The sequence below is a fragment of the Podarcis vaucheri genome, assembly GCF_965113315.1.
Source record: "Podarcis vaucheri genome assembly, chromosome: 10".
Lineage (NCBI taxonomy): Eukaryota > Metazoa > Chordata > Lepidosauria > Squamata > Lacertidae > Podarcis > Podarcis vaucheri.
In genome coordinates, this window is record NC_138748.1 from 1973683 (window position 1) to 1991158 (window position 17476).

At 42.3% G+C, this 17476-nt stretch overlaps 1 protein-coding gene across 7 annotated transcripts in view; it reads left to right on the forward strand.

The window, feature by feature from the left end:
- The window catches only part of ITPR2 (inositol 1,4,5-trisphosphate receptor type 2), a 387592-nt gene that overhangs the window by 293395 nt on the left and 76721 nt on the right, over window positions 1-17476 (forward strand). For 5 of the 7 annotated variants that reach the window (XM_082240060.1, XM_082240061.1, XM_082240059.1 and 2 more), the window contains 3 exons: window positions 278-388; window positions 6477-6572; window positions 14462-14581. In XM_082240060.1, coding sequence (XP_082096186.1) covers window positions 278-388; window positions 6477-6572; window positions 14462-14581 — 327 coding nt within the window. The remainder of the gene's footprint in view (window positions 1-277; window positions 389-6476; window positions 6573-14461; window positions 14582-17476) is intronic. The other 2 variants (XM_082240062.1, XM_082240063.1) reach the window with 2 other exon arrangements.

The following is a 17476-nucleotide window of genomic DNA, read 5'->3' on the forward strand; positions in this document are numbered from 1 at the left end:
TTCCTATTTGTGGTTTTGCAACAGGGGTCAATCAAGATTTCTCCTCAGTGTCTAGGGGTAGTATTCAACTAGTTTTTTACTCAGAGTAGACCCATTGAAATTAATTGATGTAACTCTTGTTCATTTATTCCAGTGAGTCTGCTGTGAGTAAAATTTAGTTACCCTAGACTCTGATTCAAAACACTAACTGTGTCACCTAAGGCCCCAAGGAATTATTGTATATCTGAAAATTTGCAATATGTACACTGCTGTCCTTATAATTATTTTTATGTTCTAGTCCTGCATAGCGACACATGAATCTAATGGCATAGACATTATCATTGCCTTGATCCTGAATGATATCAATCCTCTTGGAAAATACCGTATGGACCTAGTGCTTCAGTTGAAGGTACAGTGTTTACAGGGCTATTCTATACATATTTTCTCAGAAATAAGTTCCACTGGGTTCAGTGGGACTCACTTCTAGGTATGCATATATAGGATTTCAGCCTTTATCACCTATACTCATCCCATGGCTCAAACTCACAAGCCGCTGTACTTGCACAGCAGCTAATAGAACTGGACTTAAGATTTACATTGGTGCAGTAGCGGTTGGTGGGGTTGGGTGCCAGCATGTGCCTGACCTCCCACCACTAGTATCATGGCAGCTTTCTGGAAGGGGCAAGGCAGCCACAGGTTTGGTATAGTGTAAATGTACCAGCAGGAGCACTGGATTTGCCCCGCAGTTGCACTTTCACCATGCTGCCACCTTGCCGGAGTAATCCACAATTATGCTGGTAGCAGGAGGTCAGCTTGCATGATATTGCATGATGCATTTCTTTAAAAAACATCCTCTGCAGTAAATTCTTTGAACTAAGGAGCATTCCCTTCCTGGGCAAAACACACTCCTAATGGGATATGCACTCGGGGGTTTGTGTTGTTTTGCCAAAAAGCATAAGCTAAAGCTTTGCACTTTCTGTACATGAGAGTTTAATTTTTTAATAATAATAATAATAATAATAATAATAATTTTTATTTATACCCCGCCCTCCCCAGCCAAGGCCGGGCTCAGAGCTGCTTACAAGCAATAATAAAAACAAGTTGAATGATTACAACTTAAAAACAAAATTAAAATACAACTTTAAAATATTGAGACATTAAAATATTAAAATGTAGCCTCATCGCAGGAGGAGAAAGGAAAAGAAAAAAGAAAGAGAGGGAGGGAATCAAATTGGCTCCAAGCCAAAGGCCAGGCGGAACAACTCTGTCTTACAGGCCCTGCGAAAAGAAATCAGATCCCATAGGGCCCTGGTCTCATGAGGCAGAGTGTTCCACCAGACCGGAGCCAGAGTTGAAAAGGCCCTGGCTCTGGTTGAAGCTAATCTAACTTCCTTAGGGCCCTGGACCACTAGGGTGTTGCTATTTATGGACCTTGAGGCTCTCTGTGGGGCATACCGGGAGAGGCGGTCCCATAGGTACGAGGGTCCTAGGCCTTGAAGGGCTTTAAAGGTCAAAAGCAGCACCTTAAATCTGACCCTGTACTCCACCGGGAGCCAGTGCAGCTTGAAAAGCACTGGGTGAATATGCTCCCATGGCAGAGACCCCGTGAGGAGCCTCGCTGCAGCATTCTGCACCCGTTGGAGTTTCTGGGACAGCTTCAAGGGCAGCCCCACGTAGAGCGAATTACAGTAGTCAAGCCTGGAGATGACTGTCGCATGGATCACTGTGGCCAGGTCGGGGCGGGAAAGGTAAGGGACCAACTGCTTGATGCGGCGAAGGTGGAAAAATGTCACCTTCGCTGTTGCTGTAACTTGCGCCTCCCTGGTAAGGGAGGCGTCAAGGATTACACCCAAACTCTTAACGGAAGGCAATGGCACTAATTGGGCCCCCGCAAGAGAAGGGAGTTGGTCCCTCATCCCCATGCCATCCCGACCCAGCCATAGGACCTCTTAACCCAAATATTTCCAAATCCTTAATATGACATTTGTGCACACATTCACAAAAGTGTGTGTAGCAAACACAGGATGAGCTGGAGTGCTTGCATGTGTGCTCATGCCCTGGCAGCTGTTCCATGTACACAATATGGGTTGCATGTTTGGGGCCAATGTATTTATGTATGTATATATATACACTTCACTGTACATACTGCACTGTACCGCACTGTACACTACATTGTACATGGGCTGGCAGGTGGTGCACAGTGAGTGCCCTGTCAGCCTGCCATATATTGAGCATATATTTCAACGAAAGGTGGTAGGGCCAGTGGGGGTGTAGCATGTTTCATCTCCACAAAGTTGAATGCAACTACAACAGTCATGCTAATATTAAACGGTATGACAGAGGGCGATCAGCCCAGGGAATATATCCACTTTGCAAAGCATGGGGGCTGTGTGATAAATTATATTGCGATCTTGCAATTTGCATATAGGTTTGTCATGGAGTTTGAGGTGGGCCATAATATTGAAAGTGATAATTTACCTCTAACAATGGTACTAGTAGGCCCAGTATTTAACAATTCTTTCCCCAAAACTCAATTTATCTCTAATGCAAACTTAGGTGTGACTGCAGGCCATAGAATTAAGTGGTCCCCACTAGTACTCAATCTAGCTCTGACTCATCTTCATACAGATGACTTAAGGGCTATTCATATTGCTATCATCTCAGCTACCTCTGCTGCTGAGGCTATGACTTTATTTAAGATCAAGACCACTCGAGAATTGAGATAACAGTGGCTCAATAAGATCAATGGGATCTTCCAGCTGGTTCAACAAAGAGTGGAAACAGGCTAAAAGCCAGCTGAAGAGAGTTTACCGCAAATATAGGAACTAAAATTTACCCCTCTTAATTAATGAATATGTTCCCCTCATATAGAAGTATAAACTTCTGCTAAGATGGAAAAAATCAGAAAGCAGAAAAACATGCTTGGCATATCATAATAAAGGCCTCTCACAATAAGGACATCTCCCTCTTCTGGTGTAGAATATCAGGCCTGCTGGAGAATGCTTGAAATGTTTCAGTGCGTACTATCAGGCCCAATGAAGGGATGCAATATCATCATTCACTCCATTATGGGCAAGATGAAGAGGTCAACCAAATAACAGAATCTTTGGAAAACTTTCCAGACTGGCCTCCAGTATCTACAACTGAGGTCAAGAACCTTATTTCACAGTTAAATAATAATAAAGCACCAGGCATAGACTATTTGCCCCCAGAGCTGTTGAAGTCTAACACCAACTGGTGGGTCTCCCTGCTGGCAGTAATTATCTCATTTATCAATTCATCCAGGTTATTTGGGCTACAGCGGTAGTTATCCCCATATTCAAAAAAGGCCTAACATCCGTTCTGGCTAGTTATAGACCAGTTAGTTTGCTACCTGTAATTAGCAAATTATATGCAAAGCATCTTTAACATAAGCTAGCTGATTGGATACAGTGGTGCCCCGCAAGACGAATGCCTCGCAAGACGGAAAACCCGCTAGACGAAAGGGTTTTCCGTTTTGGAGGTGCTTCGCAAAATGAATTTCCTATGGGCTTACTTCGCAAGACGACAATGCCTTGCGAGTTCCTGCTGGTTTTTCCCCTCCCCCCTTTTTCTAAGCCGCTAAGCCGCTTATTAGCTGATCCGATCAGCAGATAAGCCGCTAAAAGCCGCTAATAGCGCTAATCCGTCAATGGGCTTGCTTCGCAAGACGAAAAAACCGCTAGACGAAGAGAATCACAGAACGGATTCTTTTCGTCTTGCGAGGCACCACTGTAACTGATTAAACTATTCTTCCCAAAGAGCAAGCAGGATTTAGACAAGGCAGATCCACCATTGCTTTGTACTAGCCCATTTTATAGATAAGTATATATATATTTAAAAAATAAAAAAATTGTCCAGTAGCACCTTAGAGACCAACTAAGTTTGTTCTTGGTATGAGCTTTCATTTTTTTGTTTTTTAAATATATTTCTACTGCGTCAGACCAACATGGCTACCTACCTGAATATAGATAAGTATGTTAAGTAACCAGGTGGTGTGCTATATGTAGCTTTCATTGATCCAAAAGCTGCATTCGATTCAATCTCTCGAGTAAGACTGTCGGATTAGCTGAACTCTTCCAAGTATAGATAAAAGATTATTGTTCTTGACTAAATGTCTATATAAAAACGCTGTGGTGAATGTGCGTTGCTCTACAAATGGGCAGCTCACAGAATCTGTACCAGCCACAGATGGAGTTAAGCAAGGTTATATTCTAGCTCCCGCAGTGTTTAATTTATATATAAATGATATTGTCCAGAGTTTAACATCCCCAGAGTATCACGCCCCTAAATTGGCCAAAAAACCCCATCTCTATATTATTATATGCAGATGATGCAGTACTTCTATCTCAAACAAAAATGGACCTAAAAAAGGAAGAAATCCCAACGGTAGCAGAGTGGAGAGCAAAACTGACTGAATATGCCGAGTTGGACAAATTAACAGGGAAAATTAGATATATTAAGGACCAAAAGTTTATTGAGGACTGGGGGAAATTTGTGGGTTATCTGGAGAATAAATGTTTTGTAAATACAACGCTACTGGGATTTAAAGAGGCACTGTAAAGAACTAACAAGTATTGCTTAATAGAAATAATGTACGAAGGGAGGAAAGAATGGCAATATGAAAGAATGGTATGTGTTTTAAAGATATAAATACGAATGAATGTCAATGACGCTGAAGGAAGTTCAAAATGTATGAGGTGTACTGAAATACGGATATAATGTGTAAATAATGGGAAATCAATAAAATTTTAAAATGCAAAAAAAAAAAAGTACCTAAAAAGATAGTTGAGGGAATTCACAGGATACTGCCAAAGGGAACAGCTGGCTGTGAATTACAAGAAAACTAAAGTCATTGTGTTTTCAAGAAACTATAGGGCCCATAGATAGTCTTTAAATACCTCGGCCTTATTTTTCAGTGTTATGGGAAGCACATCAGAAATACTGTATGCAAAGGCAAAAGCATCTCAAAGCACCAAAACATCTGACACGCTTTTTCCGTACAAAAGGTGGCAATCACGTACTATCAGCACTTGAAGTGTTTATTAAGCTAAATCCCCAGCACAGTTATTGTATGGAGCTGAGATTTGGACCTTGGATCTACTGAAGCTGTTCAATCTTAAATTCCTATGGCAATTTTTTCCTGTTCCATCCAGTATTCCAAATGCTTCGTTGTGTTTAGAGGCTAACCTCCCCACCCACACAGAGGATGCCTGTTTTTAATCTGCTTGTGAAGATTATCAGAGATCGCAAAGAAAGGAATATACGATAACAACAAGAAGATGAAGAAAGTAATAAAGGACTATCTGGATTGAACTGGATAGAATTGTTTAATTAAAGCAGCAATATAAATGATGTTTGGACTCGTTCGGAGGTTGATGTATGGGTACCCCCAACAAAATTTAAAATTTGGCCCTATAATTTGGAACTAATGTGATTTGGATAATGTGATGTGATTGGCCTGTTAATAAAAATCATTTTTTTTAAAAAAGAGGCTAACCTCCCCTATGTTGAATTACAAATTTGGCGTAGGATATTTACTTATTGGCTTCGCCTAAATTTAATCCCCACTGGTCTATTACCCTTGGTATCGCAAGGTTGTCATGAGAGCACTTGGACTAAAATTGTCAAGAAAAAGCTTTACTTTTCTGGTTTGTCACCGCAAAAGTTTATTAACACTGGGTTTCGTAAAGCAAATAATTTAATTAGATAGTGCCTATATGATACTGAGAGACAGAATAATTTGGCCACAATAAGGAAATTTTGTCCATGGTATGATTATTTCCCAGCTAGTCATTTTGACATGTTGGCACCCTACCTGCAAAATTTGACAATTCCAAAATACAGACACACTTTCACTTTTGCATTTTTGCACTTTCACCTTCGGCTGTACTTGAGGGTCGATTTCAAAAAATTCAGCTGGAAAAACGGTCATGTTCATGTGGAGATGACAGTATTGAGTCCGTGGTTCATGTGCCTCTGGCTTGCACTCTTTCTAAAGATTTGAGGAGTGAGGTTATTACCCCTCTATTATTGTCCATGCCAGGCAGCTCAACGATTGCTACTGTGTCCTTTCTTCTAGCAAATCAAGATGATCAGGCGACAGAAAAAAATGCAAGGTTTTTAGGTGGGGGCAATTAGAATAAGATCTATTATTTGATTATTGATGTAAACCTCCAAAATGCATTTTGTATAGTTAAGTTTTACCTCTATCTTCAGTATATTTTATTTTATTGCTATAGATAGTGGCTGATGCATTTAAAGAGTCTTCTGATCTGATCTATCTGATCACACTTGCAAAGAAATAATTAATTAGCTTTACACTGCACTAATGTTATGTCTTTCAAAAACAAATGCAAGCGGTTTAAAATCTTATCTAATAAAGAAAGCAGCCCTAGCAATATCAATTAAAGCAAATACAGGGATCATTAATTCATGAAATAAATTTTAACTGCATCAATTCAATTCTGTGCCCTCAGAATAATGCCTCCAAGCTTTTGTTGGCTATTATGGAAAGCAGGCACGACAGTGAAAATGCTGAAAGAATCCTTTTCAACATGAGACCAAGAGAGCTGGTAAGTAAATGTTTGTATATTCTTTATCTTTTTAATTGAAAATGTCACCATCATTTTGTAAAATAAATTATTTGATATCACTTAATAGTTTCTGCACCCAGACAGTGACTGGATGTCACATCAGGATGGGAGCCGCAAGTCACAAATAGTTCTTTAAACAGGTCAAGCATTTAAGCAGGTCTGTCTTTATGACTTCATTACTGTTATTAATTCTAAGCATTATTTTCTATAATTGTTTTCTTAACTAAATTATCATACTTCAGTAAGTTCTCTTGGGAGAACATTACAAGCTGAAGAACCTAAGTTAACCATAAAAACCTGTATTATAAAATAAAATAGGCTTAAATTCAATAAAACATTTTTGCTGTATCTCTCCCCCACCCTTCCTTGCAAATAGGGGCTGTGCTGTCCCAAGGGCCCAACATAGGTTATAGCCATTTTGTCAATTATTTTCCAATATAAACCCAATTACACAAATTAGTTCCAAATTAATACAATTTTGTTAAGAGGCCTCCCACGCATCATTCTTGATGGATCTTTATGATCTAATATTACTGCATTTCATATTCTTATTTATTTCTATTACTTTCCATTTTTTAAAATTATCACATAATTAACAGCTGCACTTTTAATCATTTCTATTCATGTTATTATATTATTTTAACTTCCAAAAAAAGCTTCAAGTGAGGAACCATAGCTTTTTCCTTTTCATTCTGCAAATGCCACATCCAAAAGTCAGTTGTTAGTCTCTTGACCTTATATGTCTCTATGATGTTTTCCTTTTTCCTGCAGCATTTGGGAGTATCTCCTTACTCCCACTATTGTTGTTGTATTCCAGCCTGGTTGTGGCGAAGCGGCAACTTCAAGGTTAAAGCCTCTTTTTTCTCTAACTCAGCTCCTTCCTATAATACTCAAGCAGTTCCAAATTGACAAGAGCAGATCCCTCCCTTCCACTGGCACCAAGAATCAACAAGTTCCAGAGATTCGCCATTTCTTCCTCTGGCTGGGAAGGGAGGGAAAAGTCGGTGCCATTCCTCTTCCAACATACAAAAAGCCCTCATGCCACTTTCCTTCTGCCGCTACCATAGCATTTTGCTTTTTAAAAAAATTGGTTATATCCAGTGCTTTTTTTCCTAAAAACATGTTTAGGGGTTATCCTACTCATTATCCTACTCATACGGAAATACTGCCCCTCAATGGGACCAAACTTAGATTCACAAAATGTTTAGGGGTATGCATACCACCCAGAAAAAAGCACTGGTTATATCTCAACTTCTCCATGATCTCTTAGTCTTTGGCTCTAACTCCCAGCGATATCTTTCTGGTTAGTGGGGTAGATGTGGAAGGATCATTAGGCGCGAGTGATCATGCTCTTCTGAAGTTTACTATACAGCGGAAAGGAGCAGCCAAGCATACTAGGACTCAATTTCTTGACTTTAAGAAAGCCGACTTCATAAAACTTAGGGAAGTGCTGGGTGAGATCCCATGGACAGCAATACTTAAAGGAAAGGGAGTTCATGATGGCTGGGAGTTTGTTAAGAGGGAGATAGTAAAAGCACAATGACAGGCAATACCAATGAGACGGAAACATGGAAGGTGCCTAAAGAAGCCAGGGTGGCTATCTAAAGAACTTTTAACTGAATTAAGATTAAAAAAGGATGTGTACAAAAAATGGAAAAGGGGGGAAACCACCAAAGAGGAATTCAAACAAATAGCCAGCACGTGTAGACACAAAGTCAGAAAAGCTAAAGCACAGAATGAACTCAGGCTTGCTAGAGAGGTTAAAAGCAACAAAAAAGGCTTTTATGGGTATGTTCGTAGCAAAAGGAAGAACAAAGAAACTGGGGGGTCACTCAAAGGAGAAGATGGTGAAATGCAAACAGGGGACACAGAAAGGGCTGAACTACTCAATGCCTTCTTTGCCTCAGTCTTCTCCGATAAAGAAAACAATGCCCGACCTGAAGAATTTGGAGCAAATGATTCAGCAAAGGAAACACAGCCCAGAATAACTAAGGAGATAGTACAAGAATATTTGGCTAGTTTAGATGTATTCAAGTCTCCAGGGCCAGATGAACTGCATCCAAGAGTATTAAAAGAACTGGCAGATGTGATCTCAGAACCACTGGCAGTCATCTTTGAGAATTCCTGGAGAACAGGCGAAGTCCCGGCAGACTGGAGGAGGGCAAATGTTGTCCCTATTTTCAAAAAGGGGAAAAGAGAGGACCCAAATAATTACCGCCCAGTCAGTCTGACATCAATACCAGGGAAGATTCTGGAGCAGATCATTAAGCAAACAGTCTGTGAGCACCTAGAAAGGAATGCTGTGATCACCAATAGTCAGCATGGATTTCTGAAAAATAAGTCATGTCAGACTAACCTGATCTCGTTTTTTGACAGAATTACAAGCCTGGTAGACGAAGGGAACGCAGTGGATGTAGCCTACCTTGATTTCAGCAAGGCATTTGACAAGGTGCCCCATGATATTCTTGTAAAGAAGCTGGTAAAATGCGGTCTTGACTATGCTACCACTCAGTGGATTTGTAACTGGCTGACTGACCAAACCCAAAGGGTGCTCATCAATGGTTCCTCTTCATCCTGGAGAAGAGTGACTAGTGGGGTGCCACAGGGTTCTGTCTTGGGCCCGGTCTTATTCAACATCTTTATCAACGACTTGGATGATGGACTCAAGGGCATCCTGATCAAATTTGCAGATGACACCAAACTGGGAGGGGTGGCTAACACCCCAGAGGACAGGATCACACTTCAAAACGACCTTGACAGATTAGAGAACTGGGCAAAAACAAACAAGATGAATTTTAACAGGGAGAAATGTAAAGTATTGCACTTGGGCAAAAAAAATGAGAGGCACAAATACAAGATGGGTGACACCTGGCTTGAGAGCAGTACATGTGAAAAGGATCTAGGAGTCTTGGTTGATCACAAACTTGACATGAGCCAACAGTGTGACGCGGCAGCTAAAAAAGCCAATGCAATTCTGGGCTGCATCAATAGGAGTATAGCATCTAGATCAAGGGAAGTAATAGTGCCACTGTATTCTGCTCTGGTCAGACCACACCTGGAGTACTGTGTCCAGTTCTGGGCACCACAATTCAAGAGGGACACTGACAAACTGGAACGTGTCCAGAGGAGGGCAACCAAAATGGTCAAAGGCCTGGAAACGATGCCTTATGAGGAACGGCTAAGGGAGCTGGGCATGTTTAGCCTGCAGAAGAGGAGGTTAAGGGGTGATATGATAGCCATGTTCAAATATATAAAAGGATGTCACATAGAGGAGGGAGAAAGGTTGTTTTCTGCTGCTCCAGAGAAGCGGACACGGAGCAATGGATCCAAACTACAAGAAAGAAGATTCCACCTAAACATTAGGAAGAACTTCCTGACAGTAAGAGCTGTTCGACAGTGGAATTTGCTGCCAAGGAGTGTGGTGGAGTCTCCTACTTTGGAGGTCTTTAAGCAGAGGCTTGACAACCATATGTCAGGAGTGCTCTGATGGTGTTTCCTGCTTGGCAGGGGGTTGGACTCGATGGCCCTTGTGGTCTCTTCCAACTCTATGATTCTATGATTCTATGATTCTATGATTCTTTCCAAACAAAACAACCAGGCTCTCCTCCCGCCTTTACTCCTTTCAAGCCACACACAGCTTTACATCTTCTTTTAAATATCTCTTCATCAAGCCATCCTCACTTGTATAGTTTAAAATCCAATATTAGGAGAGGGTTGCCGGATCAAAAATGTAAAAACTTCTATAAAATATAGCAAAGAGCCCTCCTCTCCTCCGTCTACCTCCAGCACAAGATAGAATCTTCTCCCAATTTCAAACCTCTGTTCCATGCAGCTGATTGTTCACAGTTATAATGTCCATCTCGTCTGTTGTGCGCCAGTTCTTAATGCCAATTAAAACCCAATTATAAAGAGAACCTCTGCATCCAATGGCAATTTGGGGGGTGGGGTTTGCATCAGGAGAATTGCATAGCACCCAGTGCTTCCGCCTATCCCCACACTGATCTGTGCCAGGGCGAGCCATTGAGGCGACGGTGGGCTGCCAGTACCTCCCGCAACCCCAAGAGGTTTATAGGGAATTGTTTAACCCTTCCAACCCCTTTTTCAGCCTGTGCCTCTCTGATGTTGAGAGAGCCATCACCATGGCACGGGACAGGAACTGGAAGCACTATAGCCATTTTGTATAGGGCAGGTCTCGGTCCTTTTTCCTTTGATTTGCAGCCCACATACCAGTGGTGGGCAGGACTGGAGGCAAAAGTGAGCAGGGCTACACTCTCTTTCTATCTTCCTTATTCATCCCCCCCCCCACTCTCTCTCTCTCCACCAACAAACTTGCAGCTTACACTGGGGGTTTACACTCTCTCTTTAGTTTACACTCTCTCTCCACCAACAAACTTGCAGTTTACACTGGGGGAATCCACTCCAATAACACTCCTCCCATGCAAATTGCAGCTACAGAGGATCCAGTCCAGACTGGGATCTTGGCATGGGGGTAGTGGGATTTTAATCTTGCTGAAGTCTTAATCCAGATCACTCTCCCACACCTGAAATTACACTGGGGGGGGGCTCCCATGTAGTAATTCCAGATGAGAGACTGGGAAAGAGTGGCTTGCCTGAGGCCATATAGTGAGTTAATGGCAGAAGTGACATTTAAACTAGAGTTTTCCTGGCTGACATCTCCTTTTCTGAGCTACCATACTACCCTTTGGTCATGTGGCTGGAACACCATTTAAATATTGCAGCCATGCGGGCAGGACCTAATTTCATTGGATCATTTAGACATTGTGCAAGCCACATGGAGGATTCTTACAAAAACAAAAAATTAATGGTCTGAGGCAGCCTAACCAAACTGGTGCCCTCCAAATGTTCTGAAAGGGTTGATGGAAGTCATAGGAGGGCATCAGGTTGGTGAAGGCTAGTAGAGAAACATCTCAAATGCTCCCTTTAGGGTCATTCTTCTTCAGGTGAAGACGGGCAGCTCCCCAAATGTGTAATAAAATTCCCACCAGCCCTGGCCACTGGCCACGCTGATTACTGATTACATCTGGAGGCAGCCACGTTGGCTACCTCTTCCCTAAAACGTTGACATTAGCTGTGTACACTGGGGGTTCATGTAATGTTCCTACTTGTAGTCTCAGGTTCACATGCAGTCAATAAAAGGCTGTGATTGCTTGTGTGTTAGGAAAACCCACTGTGTGAAGCAGCTTTGCATATCCAAGCTCTATCAGTAATCCAAGGGATCGCACACCATCTTCAACAACACAACATTTGTAGTTTGGAGATACTTTTGGAACCATCATTGCCACGAGATGCACAAATAATTGGTGGCTATCCCTTTCAGCAATTGTGGCTTGTGCACCAACTCCACCCTTACCTAGACCACAATAGTCTAAATCTCTGCAACTCAGGCACTGATCACCTCAAGTCTGGATTACTGTAATCCAATATATGGGACTGCATTTGGGATGGATGTACAAACTGGAGCTGGTGCTGAATGCTGCCGCAAGGTAGAGTATTCAGTTGTGCACACGGTAAAGGTAAAGGCAAAGGTAAAGGGACCTCTGACCATTAGGTCCAATCGTGACCGACTCTGGGGTTGCGGGGCATATCTCGCTTTACTGGCCGAGGGAGCCGGCGTACAGCTTCCGGGTCATGTGGCCAGCATGACTAAAGCGCTTCTGGCAAACCAGAGCAGGGCACGGAAACGTCGTTTACCTTCCCGCCTGAGAGGTACCTATTTATCTACTTGCACTTTTGACGTGCTTTCGAACTGCTAGATCGGCAAGTCCTAGGCTCTGTGGTTTAACCCACAGCGCCACCTGCGTCCCTCACGTTACACCTGCGTGCACACGTTACACCTGTGCTAAAAGCACTGGCTGCCTGTTAGCCACCAAGCCATTTTCAAGGCTTTGTTGCTGACATATTAAGCCAACAGCTCAGGACCAGAATACCTAAAAGATAGCCTTCCCCTGTGTAGGTCTTTGGCAGGATGTTAAGATAATCAGAGGAGGATTTCTTAGTGGTGACATTTTTTTACCACATGTTATTTGCAGGTCTTCTCTGTAGCGGTGCAACTCTTTGAAACATATTCCCTCACCCCACTCCCGCACCCACAGCAGGCTGCAGCCAATGATTGCTGAAAACACATTTGTTTGCTCAATAACCCAACTAGGTTATTGGCTCATTTTTGGCATTGTGTATATTGCTGACCATGATTATTGTTTGTTGTTGATTTTATTTAGATTTTTAATGTATATTTGAATACTTCTTTGATTTTACATGTTTTTAATATTTTAGTGTTGGGATTTCATTTTGTAAATCATTTTGGGATCCTTGAATGGTAAGAGATTTTGATATGGATAAAATGATTTTGATAAATAGATAAGATGAGCCAGCAAATAATGCATTACTTTGCATTTTATTGATTGAATGTTGGTATTTGAGGATTTCTCCAATATTCCTCTAACCTCAGCTTCCACCCACCCACCTTTGTATTGTTCAGATCAGCTGCTTTTCCTTGTACAATTCAAGATGCAGGGAAAGGTTCTTTCATAGAATCATAGAATCATAGAGTTGGAAGAGACCACAAGGGCCATCAAGTCCAACCCCCTGCCAAGCAGGAAACACCATCAGAGCACTCCTGACATATGGTTGTCAAGCCTCTGCTTAAAGACCTCCAAAGTAGGAGACTCCACCACGCTCCTTGCAGCAAATTCCACTTTCACCCAGTCTTTCCCAGTATGAACTGCAAGAGGGCTTTGACAACTCCATCCCCATTCTCTGCAGCTCTCCTCCAGCATACAACTACAGACTTCTCTCTCCCTCTCTCTCTCTCTCTCTCTCTCTCTCACACACACACACACACACACACACACAGAGAGAGAGAGAGAGAGAGAGAGAGAGAGTCTCTGTCAGACTTCTAGCCCGGATCTCCACTGCTGACTCCCAGCCAGTGTCAATACTGAGTGGATATGAATAAGGGAAGCAAAAGATGAAGGCTATAGACCCCACGTCTGAGAATCATGGAAAAGTGGGTGCAGTCAATGTTGCAGGCCTTTCATCCCCTCCTCCATTTCAAAAATTAGTTATTTGCCAAGGATATAACAGCTCAAACAACTCTTATTCACAGTTTCTCACCAGAGAAAAATCTGGTCAACATTTTTGTCATACAGACTAGTTTTCCTGTAATATTTTGGTTCCGCAACTTCTTAAAATTTCCATTGTCTGATTTATTTCCAAGAAGAAAAAAAACCCCGTCTTTGTGATGTTTCCTGATGAAAGAAAGATTATCTGACCTTTACACATTATTTATTTCTCTGAAAGCAAGCAGCTGGATACCCCTATTGATCGGCAACTTGGAAATGAGAAACTCTGGTGTCCACTTAGTTTTCCTTTTAATGGGCACCATTATCCTTAATAAAAATAACTCCATCTCCCCCACTAAAATTTCTTTATATAGTGGTACCTCTGGTTACGAACATAATTCGTTCCAGAGGCCCATTCTTAACCCAAAACCATTCTTAACCTGAGGCGTGTTTCACTAATGGGGCGCTGCGCTGCTGCTATGCAACTTCCACTCGCAAAGTTCACTACCAGGAGACATACTTCTGGGTTAGCGGAGGTCGTTACCTGAAGCGTTCATAAGGAGGACGGTACGTAACCCAAGCTTTCACTGTATTCAGGAGAACTAGATCCCCCGCCCCTGCCACATACTCCAATGAACTTTTGCACATTTCCTCTTCATTTGAAAAAAATATGTAATGGTATGTCCTCTCTGAAATGAACTGTTGAAATTAATCCAAATTTGATTTGTTACTTTGAAACTAGTGTCAGTATATTTCATGTCAACTGCATTTCAATTTGTTTTGAAGGTGGATGTAATGAAGAATGCGTACAGTCAAGGTCTGGAGAGTGAACATGATGAGGAAAATGGGGGTGACGGTATTTCGCCAAAAGATGTTGGACATAATATCTATATATTAGCTCATCAGGTATTGCATTGCGTTGCCCTGTGAATGCTTTAATTCTGTACCCATCTACTGAAAAGTAAATCCCACTGAGTTCAGTGTGGCTTAGTCCCGGGTGAGTAGGGAAGGGATTGAAGTTAGTTAATACCTTACCATTGGAAATTGTTACAAAAATATTTCTCTGTGTGTCTGTGAAATTTTGGCCTGTTGCAGTGCATTCCCAAGCAGTGTGCCAGTACTTCCCACACCCATGCAGCAAACCCCATTGGAGGCACCCTGGGAAATGAGAAAGACTCAAAGGGCAGAGACCTACTAGGTGGCAAAGGAGGCAGGGACCTCCTTCCACTGCTGCCCACCACCAGATAAGGGAGGGGAGAATCCTATCTCCATTGGAGTAGGAGCAGCGTTCAACAGGAGTCCTGGGATTTGGATCCATTGCACTCCTGAGACGTGGTATTTTCTGACTTCATAGGAAAATAGCTTGGTTAGCTGAGTCCTGTATACCAATCAAGCTTTGCCCATCTCTCCTGAAAAAGCAGACCTGTCAGCTGGAAAAATGCATTTGATAGGAAGCCTGTATGCATATCATCCTTGGCCACACAGCTGTTATTTCAAGGTGGGGAAGGGGGCAGGGGAAGCTTGGGTGCAGCAATATGCAACACTGCAGCTCCACTGGTGCAATAGCATTCTGCATGCACAATGGAAATTCCTCTTCCTCTCCTGTCCCCTCTAGTCTCCCATTGCCCCTCAAAATCACCTCCAGACACTTGGGGGACGTGCAGGGGGAGGAGATGAAAAAGAAGTCCCGTTGCATCAGTGGCACTATGCCTGCAGAGTAGTGGATGCAACCCACACGCTGTGATTTCATTAGTTGGGTTTTCTCAACTTATCGTCCCACAGAAGATCATCCCATATAACCAAAAAAATGATAATGCAATCCCTGAGATGATTACTGTATGTCAGCATTTCCTGAGTGTTAGTTGAGCAATACTGCTGACTCAGATTGCCTAACACTGATAACTAGAAGTGACACCCTATACACCAGAGCTTTCCAAACCTTTCATGTTGGTGACACACTTTTTAGACATGCATCATTTTACGACACAATAATTCAGTTTTACTAGCAAACTGGTAGGCTACTAGCCTGTGCTTGGCTTGATGAGTTACAAATTCTACAAGCTTGCCATAGTTCATATGGTTTAGCTTGGCCTTTGAGTCCCAGCAGGAGAATATCCTGGATTTTAATTGGCCCCAGGAAAGCTTTGCAATCTCTGCAGTGATTACAAGAAGCCGCAGAAACTAGATTCATGTTCCTCTATTTGTTATCTCAGCCTTGTTATGACAGTTTATTTTGGGGGCACTCAGACTCTCAGTTTCTGTTTCTGTTTAAAAGGCAGTAGCCAGTTCTGCATTTTGCCACATCCTTTCCTGCTCCTACTTGTGGTTGATCTTACCAAAAGCATTATTGTAAGTTGCTGACCTTCCATGCTTAAAAAGATATAAACAGTGCTTTTTTCTAGGGGATGCAGGGGTATGCATACCCCTAAACATTTTGTAATCAGAGTTTGGCCTCGCTGAGGGGCAGTATTTCAATATGAGAAGGAAAATGAGAATACCCCTAAACAATTTTTTAAGAAAAAAAGCACTGGATATAAATATGTTGCAATATAATGTGGGATATAGGATAGCACCACATGCTCCTAGATGAGACATTGGCAAGACACACATGTTTACTCTCCCATACGCAAGCTATTGTTCCTTCTCAGTATTTTCCTGTGTTGCATCTTCTCATACATTTCTTGCTTGCTGTTTTTGTGTTACTGTTTTCCTCTCTTTTTCATCCTACTTCCACCTGCCATTTAAGGTCACTGTTTCCATAGATCACAAATGGTTAGCTTAATTCCCTCCTAAAACTGCTGCTTCCATCAAGAGCAATGCCTCATCCCCTGTACTAGTGGTTAGAGCCTATGATGAGATGCAAATTCTAAGTAATAGGGCTGAACCATTTATGAGAGTTTACATATGCAACATTATTTCCACAACCCATGGTAAAATACTGGCAAAAGTGGCAGAAATGGTGGGAAATGCAACCTGTTTGTTGCATACAGCATCGCTAGATGCTTCCTACGACCTCCAGTAAAAAGGAAGAGATAATTTGCATGAGATGAGCAATGTTTACTAACTACGAGGTAAATGTTTGTTGTTGTAACTGGGGAGATGCATGTGGCTTGTGCATTGCAGGTGGGGGAGGCTTGGGAGGGGGAGCAATGTGCCTTGTGTGTCCTGCGCATGGAGGCACATTGCACCCTCCATAAGATGAGGGTTGGTTGGTAGTCTAGCCATCCTATCAGAAGATTTTGCCCCCCCCCCCCAGCATTGTTTTCTCCAGATTCAGGTCCTCCCTTTTCCTGTATGAGAGAATGGCAGATACTCACTAGGACGGCTGAACCTCAAAGGGGCAGGGGGGCCAAACCCACCTGCTGTTCTTGGTCTCTCCAGTGCTTGGTTTTGTCTATTGTTAACTGTGCCTCAAACTTCAGGAGAACAAAAAGGAAGGAGCAAGTGACACTAATAGGAAGGTAAAGAAAAGGAAAAGCTCCAAATAATGCTTGAAATAGAGACACGTGTTAGAAAATACAACAGGTGGTATTCAGCTAAGTTCTACTCAGAGTAGACCCGTTGAAATTAATAGTCATGGCTAACTGTGATTCATTCAATTCAGTGAGTCTACTCTGAGTAGGACTGGGTTGAATGCAATCTGTTTCACAAGTTCTCTTCCATTTATTGTGGTCATTCATTCAAAGCATGTTGAGCATCGTGCATTTTATTGCCACCACGACACAGTAGGCTCTAAAGTAGGGGTGGGGAACCTGCAGGCCTCCAGATGTTGATGGACTGCAACTCCAGTTGGTCTTAGCC